Genomic DNA, 20,126 nt, shown 5'->3' with positions numbered 1-20,126 from the left:
CTCGATGCTCCTTATACAAAAATGAAGTTTATGCAAAATTTCATATGTACAAGTCAGTTCGTTTTTGAGATAGCATTCGGATAGACAAGCAGACAAAAATTATTGATGACAAACCTAGAGGATAGGTTGTCAAGCTCAGATTAACTTTTCAATAAATCTCTCTGAGAAGACATCTAGTAAAACATTTTTAAATCACTTTACAGGAATTTAGACCTTTAAGTTTGAAAATTTAGATAATTGTGTAAGTAGGCTTAAATAAAAATGTCTAAAAATACATCTTTTGCAGTAATAATTTGATTTAAACCTTTATGATTGATTGTATTAGTTGTGTAACTAACACAACTTTATACCTTCAAGAAGTGACATTTTAAAATTATTTATGACTGGAGGAAATCGTATTTTTTATAATCATAATTTTAGAAAACAACATATTTGTTGTTCTTTAAAAAATTTGTTATTTTACATAAAATATATGTCCATTCCTCATCTGAATGTATCTTTCACATATACCTAGTAAATCTTATCCTTATCTTCAACCATTTTACTTTGAGCAAAATTATAAGATAATCCTACCTTCTACGTCAAATAGCCAATAGCCTCTAGCCTCGTTGAGTGATCAATTTATGTAGCTTGTTCTAATTTTCCTACCTTGACCTTTATAGATAGATCATTTATTAATTAAACGATTAGATATTTATTCTAATCTGCTGATTATAATTAGGGTACTGCTTTTTTTCTCTTTTTTTTATGCTTTAAAAAAAAGTGACAATTTTCTATGTTCTTATACGTTATAAAAAAAGAATGCAAAACTTGGAAACAGGTAGAGCAAAACGCCCCTGTTGTCAAGCGTTGAAGTTCATTCAATCCACTGTAATTTTCACATCTAACGATGTTTTGAATCGTTCAGTTATTTGAAACTTATTAGTATAACATTATATATGTATATCTTCATTCAGAATGTAATTAAATAAGTGTGCTCAGCTTAACATAAGAAAGACTCAGTGATATTAGTATTGTAAAACTATTTGTTTGGTTATGATAGAGCCGAGGACAGAGACATCAAGTGCAGGAGAAGGCAGAGAGGAACTAATTGAGGAGCTGGAAGGGTAAGGGGAATACTGTGGGTACGGGAAGGGCGAGTTGGTGCATCCACAAGCAGCACGGCAGGTAGCAAACTTAAAATCCAAAGGCGCGCTGTATTTTTAAGAATCAACACAAATTCCACATAAATGCGTTTTTTACAATTAAAAAACTCCAAATTTTAGATATCATTCTCCTAGAGGGAGTAAAATACTTTTATTGCCAGGGTGCGGAGTAGCTTTCTCTTACAACAAAGCTTTTGTAAAAGATTGGGAAATGGGAATTAGATCCTTAACTGGAGTAGGGCCTCAGGATAGACAATCAAAAATGTTTATCTCTTCTTAAACTAAAGGGTGGACGGACATCTCTACTAGATCAAAACAAGGAGGATATAAGAATGATAGTAGGGATGTTGACAGGACATGGCCCCCTTAGAAAACACCATATGAATCAGTCTTATGAATGCAGACTCTGCGGAGAAGCAGAAGAATCAGCGGAGCACACATGGCTAAGTTGTTCTGCCATATCTACAATTAGGAAAAAATTCATAAGGTGGAAAAAATCTTCTTAGCACCAAGGACATCAGAGAACAGGAGTTCTGAAATTCAATCGGCTTCTTTAAAAGTCTCAGAGTCTGAGGGCAAAAATATAAGTACATAAGGGAAGCGCAAAGGTCCTTTTAGGACTTACTTTAATGCCAAAATATATAAAATTAATATTTTTCTGTAATAAACATGGAAGAAAAATTAACTAATGCTTTAAAAATAAAAAAAGAAAACGTCAATCTCTCCAGTCATATTTCACATAATTGCTGTAAAAATTTGAAATCCTTACCATCAGACGTTTTCCATTGGACCTAGTTATAAAAAGACCCAAAATGACTACTTCAAATGTCCATAATTTCTCGTGAAGTGACCCAAAAGATTTTTGTTATTTTTCTGTCTTTAGGAAGGGTAACTTGAAGGATTGTGACTATTATATTTAAAAAGTTTTACTCAACCCAAAATCAATTGCACCTTCTTAACCCTGCAACTGGCTTTAAGCGATTATCGACGCATTAAATAGAGTTTCAAAATGGCACTAAGCTATTTTCGACGCATTAACTATGTCTTAATATGATCTGTCACAGCAATTCTATTTTTACTTTGTTTGAAGTAAAACATACGTAAATCTAAAGATAAAGATCCAAGGTTTCATATTATATCATAAAACGTTCTATAGTTTTTTTTTTTTTTTTTTTTTTTCTCTTAGGACAAGAAGCTTATAAATTGCACTTAGTCCTGTAAGGACCTTTGCGCTGCTTCCGGAGTGATAGGATATTCAGGATGGGTAAGGTTAGGGAGTAGGGGCCGCCTCCTATCGAGATCCATGAGGAAGAATTAGGGCACTACATCTCAAAGTCATTCCGGAAGAAGGGAGGCCAGCTGTGAACCAGCCTCTCCAGTCAAAGTAGGCAGGGGGTGGCACACCCTTGTTGAGGTTAACAAGAGCCTCTGAGGTAAGGGAACAAACCCCACCAACTCCAACAGCCATCCTCCACAGTAGGCTAGACCTATCGAATTGCCCATGAATCCCAGAATCTCAACATTTGCGGTTAGTGATGTGCCGCTACTGGACATCCATAAGGTTGCCCAGATTGAAGTGGCACATCGGTTTTTGCTGTGCCCAGTGGTGGGTTCAACTGGTAGGTATAAACCAGCCAGAAGTGATCCCTGCTGGGTGAAACACGTTCTATAGTTACGTTAAATCTTTCATTATAAAATTCTAAACTTGGATGTTCACATTTCCGATTGCCATTTGTTTGCGTAATTTCCGAACACGCTAAAATTACCGTATGTTTGTCAAAATTCCCTATCGTGAGTTTACGTTCTACACGATCGTAAGTGTTGTCATTGAAAACAGTGTATTCTTGGCTTTCAGAAACATCTTTTCAATAGCCAGTAGGAAAATAAATGTTTATAAAATAAGCGTTTGAAAAGTTTGTGTTTTGTAAAATCCCAAAATGCCTAATGCGTCGAAAATAGCTTCATTAAATTTTATTATTTTTGTTACTTTATCGTTGTCTGGAAATAGTAAAAATCATATCAAAACAAAGAAGAAGAATTGCTCTAAGCAACAGTATCATCAACGAAGACTATAAACTAGTATTTTATTTTTGTTCTGTTGCACAGTCACCGACTCAGCCAGTAGAGAACAACGCATCGCTTCGTTGCCATGTTGATTTCTCTGTTGTTACTACGCCAATGCCGGTATTAGTGTATTGCTTGCTATTTATTTGGATATTTTAAACTTTTCGTTGTTTAGTGTGTATAAATAAAAGTTTGTTTAGTGTTTTTTTTTTAATTCGTGAAGTGAAAAATTTAGATGTTAGGTTAAGTTTTAGTGAATAGGTTGGATTTTTGTGAAACTGACAGTAAGCCTATGTTCACGTAGGTTCAGTGTTTTATTATTTTGTAGACAATTTTAATTAAATTTTGATTTAAATTTATCAAAAGGTATTTATTATAAAAGCATATTCATGTATTTTAGACAATTTTTTTTTACTTTTTCTGAAGGTATTAGCGTTTTATTTCTATGACCATCACTTGTTTTATTTTTTTAACAAAAAAATAATAGAGATAAAAATACATTGTTGTACATTTTTGTAAACTTCAATAAATAATGTACTATCTATATAAATAATTTTTGGATGAAAAGAAAATTGTTAGCTAAAAAAGTTAGGCATTTATTTCACAATTTTGACTTTTGTAAAAATTTAAAAAAAAGTTTGTTGCCATATAAAAATATCTTATACAATGTATATTTCTATAAATATTATATTTTTCTCTTCTACATATATTTATCTCTTAGAAAAAAATATTTTTTCACCCAATAGATTCTAAAATGTCACAATGTTATACATAATAGTGCTATACAAACTTTTTTCAGATTTTGTAGTTTTTATTGATATATTATTCAAAAGTACCAATAAACTTCTTTTACCTAATTTTTTTTAAATTTGTAATTCTGATATATAAGCAAACTTTTGTATATTTTAGATTTATTCTAAAAAATGTCATACTACCTGAGAGGGTGTTATACATTTGAGAAAAATTTATTCTTTACTAATATTTTTAAGTTAATCAGTAAAAAAATAAAAATACATTGAAATGATTCAATATTTAATATTATTATGGGAAACTACATTTATTTCTAAAGACATTGATGTTTTTAAAATGTTTGTATCTTAAAAAATAGATGAGCAGTGATTAAAATACAAAACCCTTACAAAATCACCAAAAAGTGCCTGCCATTTTGGGAAAAATGATGGCCAGTTCCAGGGTTAAGGAATAAAACTAATGCTTTCAGCTAAATTCAACAGCCTAATAGCTTTCCCACAGCCAAATCTAACGCAAATCTACATTGTAGTAAGTACTTAAGCACTCATAGGGTTTTTAAATTATTCTTATAACAATATCATTTAATTTTTATTGTATTCACATTAAATTTATTAGAAAAAGATAAAAACCAAACAAGCTCTTAAAATTTAGCTTGTGAAGATGACATTCCACTTGGCCCAGGTTCATCTTTAATTAGAGGAGCCACTGCTTCCAGGGCCTGGAATGAAACAAAATCATCAGTAAAAATATCATTGTACTACACAAGTTTTATTGCATAGATTTAAAATAATTTAACAATGAGTTATTAAGAATATAATGAGTGATACATATATCTGTTGTGTGTGAATACCGATTTAAAATTAATTTATACCTTTTTATTTCAAGAATAATGACCGAGTATCCAATGTCAAATCTTGGATAGGAATATGTGGAAAAAGAGAATAGATATAATACGAGGGCAGTTTGATAAGTTAGTGACTTTTTTAATAAACCTTTTTTCAGCAAATAAACATTTTATTTTAAATATAATCACCTTTTAGCCCGATAAATTTAGTCCACCTTTGTTCTAACTTTTTTTTATTCGCTCCAAGTAATGGGGGTTTCAAGCCTCTCAAAATAAGCTTCAGTAATGACTTACTTCTTCATTAGATCTAAATCTCCCACTGCCCAGCTATTTCTTTAGGTTTGGAAACAGGAAATAGACGCATGGGACTAGATCTGAAGAATAATCTGGATGAAGTAGTAGTTCGTAGCCCAATTTATGGAGTTTTGCCATTGTGACTAGACAAGTGTGCACATGTGCATTGCCTTGATAGAACAGCCTTTCTTCTTCACTAAATGCGGCCATTTTTTGCTTCAAATCAACGTCGAATCTGTCCAAAAACTCTGAATAATATTTGCTGTGATATTTTACTGACGGTATCCGGCGTGATCACTTCTTTTGAGTGACCTGAACGTTCCACATTACTACTGATGGTACGACCACAACAGAACTCTGTAAAGCACTTTTTAACCATTAAAATTGAAGGTGCCAAGTCTACGTGGTATTTAGCAAGTCTTCCCTTAGTCTCAGTGATGGATCTTCTACGTAAAAAGTAATGCTTAATCAACACACAAAATTCACTTTTTTCCATTTTCATGAAAATTCACGTCTACATTGAATGGCTATCAAATGTACAGCCAGTAGTATGGTCCAGAAACACAATTTTGTTTAATAAGCACGGTTTTGTTGTATTGGTCACAATAGTACTTGCTTTTTACAATGAAACTAACTTTGAACAAAACTAACTGCTTACTCAAACAAATTATTTTACTATATTATAACAAATTAATAAAATTATAAAATGTAGTGCAAATATAAGTTACTTATTAAAAATTTATCAAAGTGGAAATACTCTCTTCATTGAATGAAGAAGGCAATGTTGAATTGCATTCTAATAGGAGGAAGATCTTTGTAAACATTCCACTATGAAGATGCCTATGAACATTTGTGATGTTCTGTAGAAAAACACACAGCACAGACTGTTACGTTTAAACCAAAACTAGCAGCTACAAACCAATACTGTGCTGAACTACTTGCTAAGGAAGATATCAATGATAATTAGTTGTTAGGTAGTGTATAAGTAACAAGTTAGGTAAAGGTTGTCTATGGTATAGTTCAAAGTTAATATTGAAAACACTAAATTTTGTTGTAATAATATAAATCAAATCATTACACATAGTAGAATAATTTTAATTGAAGTATAAGTCTTCATTTTCATTTAACCAATGATATTAAAACCACATAATACAAATAATATCTATTGCATAGTGCATTAAAATTTAAAAATGTTTAGCCTTTTCTCAAATATTTTCTTAGGACTTTGTCAATGCTTGTATAACATAACAAAAAGGTACTTGCTAATAAGTTGTATTTACCTCTTCAACTTCTTCTTTTGTGAACATATGAAACTTTTTGTCTGGAGTTACTGTTACAACTTCTACATTTGTGGAGTTAAGTTTCTCTTCCATTACTTGTTTGAGAATCGTAAGAACAGCATTTATGGCTTCTTTTAAAGTCATTGACTGAAACAAAACAAAATAAAAGTTAGTGATTAGTAAACCACATCTCTTGTTTTAAAAACAAACCATGGCCTTCTTCTTCTTTTAAGGGGCGGCCTATTGCCATGCCCTTATGCTTGGCTCTCATCCTTAGTTGTGACAGCAAAGCACACCACCTACTGGAGCAGTACCAACATAAATAGTAGAGGTAATTATATCTTTTCCCAAGACCTTGAATTGGCAAATTAAGGGTCAGAACCCACATTTATTAGAAAAGTAAGTTAAGAGGTGTCCAATATCACCTTAACTAAAGGCTTAAAAGGTATTTATTTTGAACCCACATCAAGACAGCCCCAAAGGATTCACACCTAGAGATACCACAGAACGGTGTAAGCCCCGTCATGTTGGACACTGAGTTCAAGTTCTTTCATTTCTCATGACCAGGAACCCAACAAACAGTCAAATTGTTGGCTCTGCCAAGGGAAGAAACGACTTAATGCCAATCCCAGACAAGTTTGAAGTTGAACACAAGAGTCCAATTCTTTTAATGCTGCCTGGCTATCTGTGAAAATGAACCATGGCCTACTTGTAATTGAGGGTTGGGTATACATGGTATTTGTTTGATTCAGTATGATCATTGGTTACGGCAACACATAGTACTGTATATATACTATTAGAATTCTTGTAAAATAGAAGAACTAGTAAAAATTGTTCTGCTGTTTAGATCAATGTAGGCGAATAATGCAGAGTGCAATACCTGATTTTAAAAATTTGAACATACGTAATGTTGTACAAATTGCATTTTTTTTTTTTTTTCCTCTTAGGACAAGAAGCTTATAAATTGCACTTAGTCCTGTAAGGACCTTTGCGCTGCTTCCGGAGTGATAGGATATTCAGGATGGGTAAGGTTAGGGAGTAGGGGCCGCCTCCTATCGAGATCCATGAGGAAGAATTAGGGCACTACATCTCAAAGTCATCCCGGAAGAAGGGAGGCCAGCTGTGAACCAGCCTCTCCAGTCAAAGTAGGCAGGGGGTGGCACACCCTTGTTGAGGTTAACAAGAGCCTCTGAGGTAAGGGAACAAACCCCACCAACTCCAACAGCCATCCTCCACAGTAGGCTACACCTATCGAATTGCCCATGAATCCCAGAATCTCAACATTTGTGGTTAGTGATGTGCCGCTACTGGACATCCATAAGGTTGCCCAGATTGAAGTGGCACATCGGTTTTTGCTGTGCCCAGTGGTGGGTTCAACTGGTAGGTATAAACCAGCCAGAAGTGATCCCTGCTGGGTGAAATTGCAACATTACAAACGTTAATAATTTAAAAGATCTTTGTAAGCCAAACACTTTGGTGGAAAAAAACGTAATCATCTTTTTTAATTTCAAAGTGACAACCAAAATACTGGAATACATAGGATTTTATATATCACATTGCATTGTAGTAAATTTAGCCAAAATTGTTCAAATTCAAACAATTGCTACATTTTTACAAGTATAATGAAACATTTGTTCAAATTTAAATGAATGCTTCATCTTTATATGTATAGTTGAAAAATGTATTTTAAGCACAATATTAATACATGGCTTTAATATATGTTAAGGCAGTTCCATTTTAGTAAATTTATTCAAAATGGTTCAAATTCAAATATATGTCTCAAACATTCAAGAAAGTAAAAAGAAATGATTTTATTCACTCACTTTTATTGTTTCAGTCCTCAAACACAATACGTCAAAGAATTAAAAATGTATTATGTACAAAGATTCGCATATTAAAACTGAATAAAAGAATATACAACACTTACATAATTGCTTCAGAATAAAAATGTACAAAAATTTATATTAACATAGATTTTTTTTCTGACTGTAGCCATGTCATATTATGTTGCACGATTGGCAACATAAAAAATTAATAGTTTTTAAAGATATGTGTGTAAAGCAAACATCTTTTCCTGTAACTAAGTACGCTAAACATATCAATTGATGCTTTGATACAGTGCCATTACAATTCTTGACGAAGTCGTGATTGTGGCTCTAGAGTATTGATAGCACTTTTATACATCGTAATTGTGACTTGTAACGATTGTAGAAAGTAATGAACACTTATTCCTTAGAAGTATGAGACTGATGCAGGCTATTAAGCTGGAGGGACAAAGGACTGTCATAGTAAGTTGGTACACTTAACTATGGCTGCCAGAAGTTCGAAGTTCGCCAATACAATGTCACTAAAGTGCATTGATACTGGATACAGGGGTTACTTCTTGATCACAAATGTTTGATGAGTCTAGTAAAAAAACTCTTCATATACCTTAATAACTTTCAAAGTGAGTCTCATAATATTTCTTGAGAAAACCGTTACTCCATATTTTTTGCCTATATAGTTTCACTACTTATACCAAAACCCTTTTTTATTCTTTTTTGAGTTAAAATCACTAAATAAGCGATTTTTAAGTAATTTGCACATCTTTCACAATATAATTCAAATTTAAATCCATTGCGTAAAAAGATAATTTTTCATAACCTGTTTCTTTGATAAAAACATGATTGAGTGTTTTATAGGGCAGAAGTAACAACAGAACAGTTTTTCTGAACTGACTAACCGTTAATTTCTACAAATCCACACTTCTGCACAGTACACCTGAGTAACTTAGCCACGAGGACACAACACAAACCTTGTGATAGACCTCTTGCAGACTCTGCTGTGCACCCTCACTGCCTGACCCTATCGCTTTGGCATCAAACTGGACAAATGTGCCTGACGGGTCCATGTGAAACAGTTGAGGTCCCTTTTCGTCGATTCCTGCAAACAGGATTGCTACACCAAATGGACGGCTCTGAAACATGAAAAACGCAATCTTAAGTCAAATTATACTTTCACCAATATTTTACCTCATTTCTGCCTACTGATTACATTTAGGAAATGCTCTCCATATCTTAAAATGATGTCTGTGTTGCTCTGAAGTAAGAAACTGGACTTACATGGACTAATATATTTAAACACAACATATAATCTACAATTAAAATACATTTTACAAGTATACATAACTAATGATTTGAATATTTACTCAATAAGAAACATTTGAGAAAACGTATATTTGAAGACATTTCCAATATATATATTGGAAATTTAAGATATTACAAAGTTTAAAACAAAAGGAAGAACTTATATATATTATATTATATTTTTAATTAATTGTTAGCAGTAAAAATATATCCTTCTCTAATTAACCCCTAGAGTGTGCCATAGTATGCTTGACCACTAGAAGTATCAGCACTGTACGGTGCCTAGAGCTACCCATCAAAAATTGTTACTTTTACAAGCTCACTTATTAATTGCACCTTAAGTTTTTGTTTTGTTTTTTAGGGGATGAGATAAACCCAATTGCAGTTTTATTAATTTTCAAAACATTAATTTCTTACATGTCATAATTTTTTTTAAAGTACGCAAAATAAGTTTTCAGCTTCAAAAACACACTAAGAAAACGTTGGACCCAAATAACATATTACAACCTAAAAGCATGTATTTTAAGCATATAAGAAAAGTTACAAGTATATTCTACAGAACAAGCTTGAAAAAATGTAATTTTGGTAAAACTAAAAAACTTTTAATAATGCCACTCTAGTATAAAATAGACATAAAAGGGTTGTTTGAAAGTAAATTGCCTTGGCATCTAATTATCGAATTTCATTCGATAGATAGTAAAAAGATTATACCTATATACAATAAGTGCTTAAGTGTACATTTTATACAGGGTGAGGTAGACCACTTATCTGCAAATTGATAACCTCATAAAACTACCTTCCTCGTCTTAATAAAAAGCCCCATATTTTGACCCTAAAGAATTCGGGAAAATAATTTTGAACACTTAAAATTACCCCCAAAAGGGGTAGGGGACATTATTTAAAGTTAGGTCAAGCCTTATCTCATTTTTAAAGTCTCTATTCACTGATCATTTTGGAAAAAAGTTTTTACTTATTGCTCTTTTTGTATACAGAGTGGTACAAAATGTCAAAGTTGAATGACCTCACATTTTTTTACTTTGTTAAAGATTTTAACTAATCTGAATTTTTATCCAAGGTTACCAATGAAGCACACTATAAAAATATGTTAAAGTTGTCACTTTTCACCACATTTCCATTTTTTAAATAGTTTTAATTCATTTATTTATTTATCTAATTTACATATATACAAATATAGTGCCAACAGATTACATGAAAAGTTACCCACATGGGCAAAAGCCTGTGTGTGAGAACTATACATCTCATATTCTCCCCCTTCACACTAAGTTTCTGTTAAGAATTATTATGTCAAAAGTAACTTCAATGCTATTCAGTACAAACACTAGCTCATTAAAATTTTTACTATAACTCCTGATATTTATATAAATGAACGTATTTTGTGCTTGAATTCTGTCAATTTCATATACATACTCACAGTCGAAACATGCAACATTTCTTAAATTATCCACTTCAGCGAGTAGTGAACCATCAAAAAATGAGTTTCTGGGCTTTTAGAATGCCCATTGGATGCGAGAGCCCCAGTAACCAAAGGAACAGGATCCTCAATACTTGGTGCAATATCATTAGTGGCCTAATTGTTCGCCCATTTTTTTTCTAAGTACATTTGGACAGAGAAATATGTACAACTTTCTAATTGATTATTTGGCTAATTTATTGTTGAATAGTTCTGAACAAAATATCCAAGAATTGTGGTTTAAACACGATGGGGTGCCAGCCCACTACTCTGAAGCAGTGGGACAATCTCTGGATGAGTAATATCCTCAAAAATTGATTGGGAAAGGTGGACCAGTCAACTATCTATCCAGATACCCGGATTTAACATGCATGGTCTACTACTTGTGGGGAAGTGAAAAGGCTTGGTTTATGCATGAAAGCCCATGACTTGAGAGGACATGATACAATGAATTGGACTACTATTCAAAGAATAGAGGGAGAAGAGGTCTTCAAGGGCTGTAGAAAACTTCAGTTCTAGAGTAGAACTCTGTTTGGAAAACAACGAAATACAGTCAAACATTTGTAAATAAGGTTAGTTGAATAACATTATTTTTGGACCGAAATAGTTAGAACCTACATAATTGTAATTATAATAATTACTTAAATAACAGATTCTAGTGTAGGGACAAAAGGGTAAACAAAATGTTTTAATCAATTCACTAAGAACCTACGTGAAATACAGGAGTTCAAAATGCTGTAATGCAACAAAACTTCAAGAAAATTAGTATATTTGGTGCCATTTCTCAACCAATATGCTGAACAGTAACAACTGTCACATATTTTTAGAAAGAGTAATTGTTTCGTAACCTAGAATAAAAATTTTGATTTGCTACAATTTTTAATGAGGTGGCAGTCAAATAAACTGTGAAACCGTACAACTATGACATTTTGGCAAAATATATACAAGAAGCAAAATAAATAAAACTTTTTTGAAAATGTTCACTGAATAGAGATCTTTTAAATGGGGTAAGGCTCAACTTATCTTTACATTTCAAAATCTTTTAAATTTGATTACTTGACTCCTAAGAACAAAACATGACTGACTGCTCATGATGGATGTGTAGAGTTATCTTTACCATTGCTGCACCATCTTCATCTGAATCTCCGAATTGGATAGCCAAGTTGGACACGGCCTGAGCAACTGACTCAACACTCATCCTCTCGTCGTAGATGAACCAGTGGTTCTGACACTCTACTCTGGCTCGGTCTACTAACGTCCTTGAGTCCGCAATAAGGCCACTAACAGCACAAGCTACAGAAAAATACACAAATTACTACCAATTTTTAACACTATTCTTAAATGTTGAAAAAACCATTTAGGTAGGATGATTATATTCTATTTAGTTTATGAACTTAAAATAGAAAATATATCACATTTTACAGGAATCCTTGGATGCCTCTGGTTATATCTTTCTGCAATTTTAATTTCTTTTTTGTGAGTTTTGAATAAATCTTTTAATACACTTAAACCTATTTTATAATCTCTGATCTGAGATATTAGATAATCAACCATTATTAAGTAAGTTAACATTTTTATTTTCAAATTTAAGATAATTTTTACGATACTTCCCTCTACATTTTACCATTCCTCCTTCTGCTGATAGAAAGGATGAGCAAGAATCATCTTCAAATTTGAAAAGCAACAAAATGTACTGTTATTATTAGACATGTCCACATCACAGAATAGTGGACCCACCACAAAATACATGTCGTAATGTTACAAAAATAGAGTACTATGTTTGTAAGATTGAACTATATCATCTTCTTCAGGTGTTAAAAAAGGCATAAGGTTAGCCCAATATTAAGTTATTTTTAACAGCATTTTAACACCCACGAATTCCTATTTATTTCATGATTTTACAAACAAATTACATTAGCTTGATTTTTAAAAGCTAAAGTTGTTAGTTATGAAACTTCACTAACTCATACTTCAAGTTTCAAATATATTATAAAAAGAAAAAATATATACTACATACATAAATATATCTATATAGGATATATACTATACTGTAGGTAATAAGTAGTATGTCAACTCGAAAAAAATTATTTTTATTATTCACAATGGTCTAGATAAATAACAATTACTGCCAGACTGCCCAGAGCATTTGCTTTTCATCTCTAAAAGCAGATATAAACATTAAATCTTAATGTAACTGCCATTATTGTCCCTACTAGTTAGTTTGTTGTTAACTTTCAAACTCAAGCACCTATACTTTTTGATCTGAGAGTAGTAAATCAAGAAAAATAAATGGAGATTGTTAATACTTTTACTTTTGTCAATGGCAATACGGATCACAAAGCAGTTTTTGTAAGTAGTGACACTATCAGACTATTCATCAGATAAATTACTAAATTAAATTTTATGAACAAATAATATTTGATAATATAAACAAAAATATGAACAATTAATCTAAAAAAGTATCAGGGAACATTAAAAATATTGATAATTGTATGAAAACGAGTAGTGAGCGCTATTTTGCATTGTTACATGTTATGTTTCACCATAATGCAGAAAAGTTCCAAAACATGGGTAACATTTTATTACCTTGTTCCATTATAATTAACACAGCAAAATTATTTACATTGGAATAAAATAAGGAATACATTAATTGTTTTCTATAACATTTTCTTAAATCTTCAGTTGATTTTAGTTATTCCTCTTAGAAAACTCCAAGAGGCTGCCTTTTATTAAATTAATGGACGGACCTGAACAAATTTTTACGATTATAAAACTGCAAAAAGTTTCTGTATATGAATACCTACTGATAAAAATATATGGAATAGTTCTGAATATATCAGTATAGACAACAAAAACACCTACGAGAGGTATACTCTTTATATCATAAAAGTTTTTATTTGTCCTAACCTAGAATGATTCCTTAAAATATTAAAAGAAAACTCAGGAACAAACTGTATATGTGTGCTACAAATTGTTTACTGGGTTGAAACAACTATAAATACCATACAGCAAATTTTTTTTAAACCAGATCATTTTTATGGTAAAGCTATATAAATACCTTTATAAACAAAATAGGCCTAAACAATCTGTTAAAACTTAGGCAGAAGCTAATGAAACAACACCAATATTAAAAAACTCACCGATATGTTTGTCTACTTCAACAATCTTCTCGATTGTTGTCAACTCAAGAAGTGGAGATGTAATCCTCTTCTCCACCGCAAGGACCACACCCTCCGAGGTGCAAATACCAAGGGCTGTTGAGCCAAGTTTGATAGCCTCAATGGCATATTCAACCTGAAATATAAGTAATGGTTGTTGAAGTTAAATTTTAGAAGTTGGTACAATGTAATGAGTCACAAATACCCACATTAACGTTTAGTTACACCATGTTTGAAAATACAAACAAACTTATCAACACATGTTTAAATCCTTAATTTAAAATTCTTTTCTTATTGTAGACGATATAACAAACAAATTGCTGTATAGGCACTCACTATCGTTAAGTATCACAGAAACACTACATTTCGAGACCTGCAATTTGGTCCCTTTCTCTTGAAAGAAAATAAAACCTAACATAAAATTAACCACAAGATAATTAAACCAATTATACTTTCTAAGTGCTGAGACACAAAAGATTCAGGAAATACAACATGCAATCTGTCTGTCAAGTTCATATAAACCCAGACCAAAAACATAAAAAAATTAAAAACAACAAGCACTATTTTTTTTTTATTTTTTATTATTATTTTTCACTTCCAACGGCAAATTCATTATACAATTTCAATATCTTAATCTAAATAACTTAAACATGCAAATAATAAATATACAAACTTACCAGGCTACAAATTACAATAAAAAAATAAATATATACATTGTTATTAATATACATTGATCTGACACTCAATGCTCAAAAATTATCGCTGCTTCAATAGACAACTCCGGTTTTGACAAAATGCTCAAGCATATAATTAACTGGTCATAATAGACCAATAATATATTCAATAACTTATAAGTTTTGTCTCAACCAATCAGTTACTATACTATTTATTTCACAGCAAATGAATACAGTGAAACAATAAGAATAACAACAATAACAACATAATAATATAACAATATATAAATAAATAACATAATAAACAATAACTATAATATAACATAACAATAATTACATATGAGCGTAAACATTAGATAAAACAACAACTTAAATATTAACATTAACCCCAACAAATAATCCTAGAATAATATAACAATAGTAAGGTAACAGGTCACAGATTCTCGAATGAGTGTGAGTGTGTAAGTGTGTGTGTGTGTGTGTGTGTGTGTTTTTTTAACTTCTGTTAAGTCAAAGAGGCATGTTTTCATTACATAGAACATTATTTAGGTCCTTTCTGAACGAACCTCTGGTCGCCGTAAAAAAGTCCAAGTGCGGAGCGATTTTATTTCTTAGGATTTGGACTCTGTTCATCGTGCTGTGGCATTCGTAATTACTGCTCAGACTTCTTCTCTCGAATAAATCCCTAGACCTAGTTCCAGTGAAGCAGCGTAGTCCTATGTGGTCAAGGATGGCTGGACAATCTACCAGTCCTGTAATGACCCTGTATAGGAACAGTGCATCCTGAGAGTTCCTCCTGCACTGAAGGGAGTGAAGACCCAGCAGCCCTTTTATTTCGTTAAGGGGGACAAGCCTAAAGGGAAATCCCAATCGACACCAACAAGCCTCAGGAATCTGTTTTGGACGTTTTCCATCTGCTTCACAAGGCCCACTTGGTTGGGTGTCCAAACCACGCTACAGTACTCAAGGATGGGTCTGACGTTGGCACAATACAACACCTTCAAAGTCCGCAAGTCAGTCATAAATCTGGAGGTTCGACTCAACAGCCCCAGCAATCTTGAAGCCCTCAAACAAATGCTATTAACATGGTCTGTTGATCTTAAATCGTGGATAAAAACCACCCCAAGATCCCTGACATCAGTACGACGAACCAATACTTTCCCCCCCCCCCCCAAGGAATAGTCATAAATAATCGGGTTCTTTATTTTGTAATAAGTAACAACTGAACATTTACCGATGTTAATCATCATGCTGTTTTGTTGACACCATTCCTCGACAGCCGTCAGATCTCTCTGGAGATCCGCGCAATCACTCTGGGCTCTGATGTGATGGAAGATCTTGACATCGTCGGCAAACAGAAGGTGTTTTGTCTTCATCTTTTTGCCAATGTCGTTAATAAACAATAAAAAAAGCAAAGGTCCTAGGTGTGACCCCTGAGGCACTCCTGATGTTGCAATAAACTCACGAGAAAGTGAACCAAGACCATCAGCCTCCGACCACACAGGTAGCTGGCGAACCATCTCAACAAGGGGCCAATTACTCCATAGGCTTCCAATTTGGCAATCAGATGCTTATGGCTTACCCTGTCAAAGGCCTTGGAGAAATCGACATAGACAACGTCCAGCTGACTTCTATCCGCAAAAGCTCTAACGATTTCCTCTTGGATAATCACAAGGTTACTAACCGTCGATCTTCCCGAAGTGAATCCATGCTGTTCAGGGCACAATACGTTTTTGAATAGTGGATTGATCCTGGCTAATATAAGTTTCTCAAATAGTTTTGCTAGCGCTGGTTGGATAACAATGGGCCGATAGTTGGCAACGCTCTCCTGGTGTCCTGATTTGTGGATTGGAACCACATAGCCAACCTTCAACACGTCAGGGAAGGTACCAGTACTTATTGATTTGTTGAACAAGGCGGTAAGAGGTCCACATAGCAGAACTCTGCAATATTTCAAAACCCTTGGAGGGATTATGTCTGGGTCACATCCTTTTGACCCATCAAACCCTCCCATAGCCTTAAAGACCTAATCCTCCGCAAATAGCAGACCGTTCAAGGTAAAAGGAGATGAGAACTGGTAGTTACGAACCTGATCTGTAGTGTGAGAAAAGACAGAAGAGAAGAACGTGGCAAACGACTCACACACTTCCTGTGGATCAGAGACAGGGTTTCCATCATACACCAAAGTGGCTTGGGACGTGTCTTGCCTTCTAGAATTTCTTAAGTAGCTCCAGAAGATCTTGGGGTTGACTGGGATACAGTCCTGTACGTATTGTACATAATTGTTGTAGCAAGTTGTAGATAATTGGCGACATTGGTCTCTAATTCTTGAGAACTCGTAGTAGGTATGTAAATCCAACGTTTGTTTGTAGCGTTTGTACAGCCTTTTCTTCTCTATGACAATATTGATTAACTCGGTAGAAAACCAGCAGGGAAATTTAGTGAATCCAATTCTCCTACTTCGTGTATGGGAAAGGATAATAGTTTTTAGTGACTGACAAAAAGCAACAAAAAGCTCATTAGTGTCTGCATCGGGAAGATTTAGGTCCATTTGCAGGACTTCTGATGATAGGAGATTTGAGAAGATGTTGTAAAGATTGCACCTAGAAAGGTCAGGCAAGTATATTTTCTTGGTAGATTGAAAAGTAATGCCAGTGTAGAGGGTTATGTGCAAGGCTGGGTGATGAACGTCAATTGGCACAAGGGGGAGTGTATCTTCCTTTATCTCGATGTTTGACGAGGCAAATACCAGGTCCAAAAACACCCCCCTATTGTTCGGCACAAAGTTATGCTGGTTCAAGTTCAGCAGACATGCAGTTTCTGATAGTACGTGTGACGAAGCCGTATAAAGGCTTGGGTCTTTCACGGTCCAGTCGACGAGTGGAATATTGTAATCTCCGGCTAAGATGATCTCCTGAAATTGCCCGAAGCCAGCTACCTCCTCGACTGCCCGGCAATAATCCGTGTAAACCTGGAGAGGCTTGTTTGGGGGAATATAAACACAATTTATAAGGAGTCTTACATTATGCGACAAATTGATGGAAACAAAAACTGTCTCCAAGCCAAGGAGCGTACCAGGCATTGCCATTCCCGAGTTAAATCTCTTGCTGACAGCAACGATCACACCTCCGCCACTATTCTGGATTGATTCTGGATAATCATATCTACATCCATACTCAAGCTCTAATTTCTTTGAATATAACTGGAAGAAACCCAAGAAGACAACAGATAATAATAAGTAAACTAAAATAAAAACAAGTTGGCATCAAGGATGAAATAAGAAATACGATTTTAATGTTTCATTCTGGATAATGTTTCAAGTCATTTTGTGACAATATGCTGATTTATTTGAATTTGTTATTCTGTTTTACTGCAAACAACTACTTATCCTACCATTGGTTGAAATCAAGCCCTTATGCCTTCCTACACTATTCTTGGGAACGAAAGAGCTGATGCCCTGGCCAACCAGGGCTCAGCAACAATTATGACGGGCCCTCAACCATTCTGCGGTGTTCCAAGGTGTGAATCCTCTAGGGTTGTCTCGAAATGGATTCGCGCGGAGCATGGGAGAAGGTGGAGGTTGCATCCGGGTTTGAGAGTGAGTAGAATGGTATTACAGTCACCTTCCCCCAAGGTGGCCTCGGACCTTCTCTCATTAAACAGATCAATGTCTTCTAAGGTCATTGGTCTCATTACGGGGCATGGTCACCTGAAGAAGCACCTACACAGAGTTGGCATCCTTCAGGAGGATCCGCTCTGTGGAAGGTGTAATGAGCAGGAGGAGACTGCTGAGCACCTGCTCTTTGATTGCCCAGCAATAGCAAGAGAGCGGTATGCCATCTTTGGTAGTTTGAACAGGGGTGGCGAGTTTTCCCAGGAGGACTTGATAGGTTGTTTTCGGCGGTTTGTTGAACTGCTGAAGTTGTAGACTGGTAGTCCTCATGGTGTTTCCGGGGTGCGCAAAAGGCCCTTGAGGCTTAAGTGCATGGCAGTAGGCCGCCCCAGGGAGGAAAAAAAAAAAAAAAAAAAAAAAAAAAAAAAAAGAAAGAATATTTTAACGATGAAAAATGATATCACACGTGACCGAAAGAAGTTTATCTAATGAACCAATCATCTCATTCTTTTTCATCCATTTACCAAATTTCTTAAATGTATTGACGTTGGCAGGCAATTGTTTTTCCACATTCACAACTGTGATTTTTTCAGTTTTGTGTAACATTGGTTTATATGAATGTTATCTTAACTAGTATTTAATTTCACTTACAGTTACAGTTTTTTTACTTTACTTTGTAATCAATCGTATTTTATGAATTTGTCTTATCTAAAGGAAAGTCAGAGTGCACATCTTAAATCAGGGTGTTGTTATTCATATCTAACATTAAATATTTTAAATAGTTGTTTCCATTAAAAGGTAGGATTTTATGAATATTAAGTAAAACAGCTTTTTTATTTATTTATTAATCATTTTAGTTTACATTGACAAGCTTACGCTTAGATAAACATTTGATACATCAGTTGGTTTATATACATTATGCTACGTTAAAATCAATTAATTAATTAAATTTAATACGAACAATCTACAATATAAAAAGTACATCCCTGCAATGAAAAAATATCAAAATAATTTAAGTTGCATTAAAAAGCTCTGAGAAACAAACGATGAGATGCTGTTTTAGGGCACTTCTGAATTTAAAGATAGATTTTTTCAATTTTAAATGAACAGAGAGTTTATAATATAATCTGAGTGAAGAGTATAATAGAATGCTCCTCATATATACAATGTTAAATGATGGATTGGATAATGTAAGTTGACATGCCTAACCCGTTAATGATAAGTGACTTGGTGACTGTGAGTAGTACTATTAATATTTGATCTATGAAATGATAGCAGTTTCTAAATTTAAAATGCACAGTAGTGTTAAAATTTCATATTTTTTGAAGATTTGTTTGCATGATTTATTGTACTGTAACTGGAACATAATTCTAATTATTCTATTTTGAGTTTTAAAAATTGTATGTAAGTCTACAGAGTTGCCCCAAAACATAAGGTATTAGATAGAAATACATGTACGAGTATGTGTAGTCGACAACCTTTAGCGTATTAAAATTCAACGTCTGGACTGAAGACCTTTAAGGTAAAACAAGCAGAGTTTAGTTTACCTGCCAAAAAAGTAACATGAGACTTCCAGTCAACATGTCTGTCTACTACGACATTCAACAACCTTAACAAAAAACTAAATACCATTTCTATATCTTTGCATTAAAAGTTTACCTCGGAGTTGGTTCATTTATAAAAATAATAGTTTTACTTTTTGACAGGT

At 33.6% G+C, this 20,126-nt stretch overlaps 1 protein-coding gene across 1 annotated transcript in view; it reads right to left on the bottom strand.

Moving 5' to 3' along the window:
- Nucleotides 1-4,528: 4,528 nt before the first annotated feature.
- The window catches only part of LOC124354719 (proteasome subunit alpha type-5), a 34,990-nt gene continuing 19,392 nt past the window's right edge, over nucleotides 4,529-20,126 (bottom strand). Inside the window, exons 3-7 of the mRNA XM_046805376.1 lie at nucleotides 14,114-14,267; nucleotides 12,091-12,266; nucleotides 9,172-9,333; nucleotides 6,378-6,524; nucleotides 4,529-4,677 (exon numbers count right to left, since the gene is read on the bottom strand). Of these exons, the coding sequence (XP_046661332.1) occupies nucleotides 4,600-4,677; nucleotides 6,378-6,524; nucleotides 9,172-9,333; nucleotides 12,091-12,266; nucleotides 14,114-14,267 (717 nt within the window). The 3' untranslated portion in view covers nucleotides 4,529-4,599. The remainder of the gene's footprint in view (nucleotides 4,678-6,377; nucleotides 6,525-9,171; nucleotides 9,334-12,090; nucleotides 12,267-14,113; nucleotides 14,268-20,126) is intronic.

The sequence above is a fragment of the Homalodisca vitripennis genome, chromosome 2 (genome assembly GCF_021130785.1).
Source record: "Homalodisca vitripennis isolate AUS2020 chromosome 2, UT_GWSS_2.1, whole genome shotgun sequence".
In the NCBI taxonomy this organism is placed as follows: Eukaryota; Metazoa; Arthropoda; class Insecta; order Hemiptera; family Cicadellidae; genus Homalodisca; species Homalodisca vitripennis.
The sequence above is the reverse complement of the archived record's forward strand: the minus strand, read 5'-3'. Positions and strand labels throughout refer to the sequence as shown.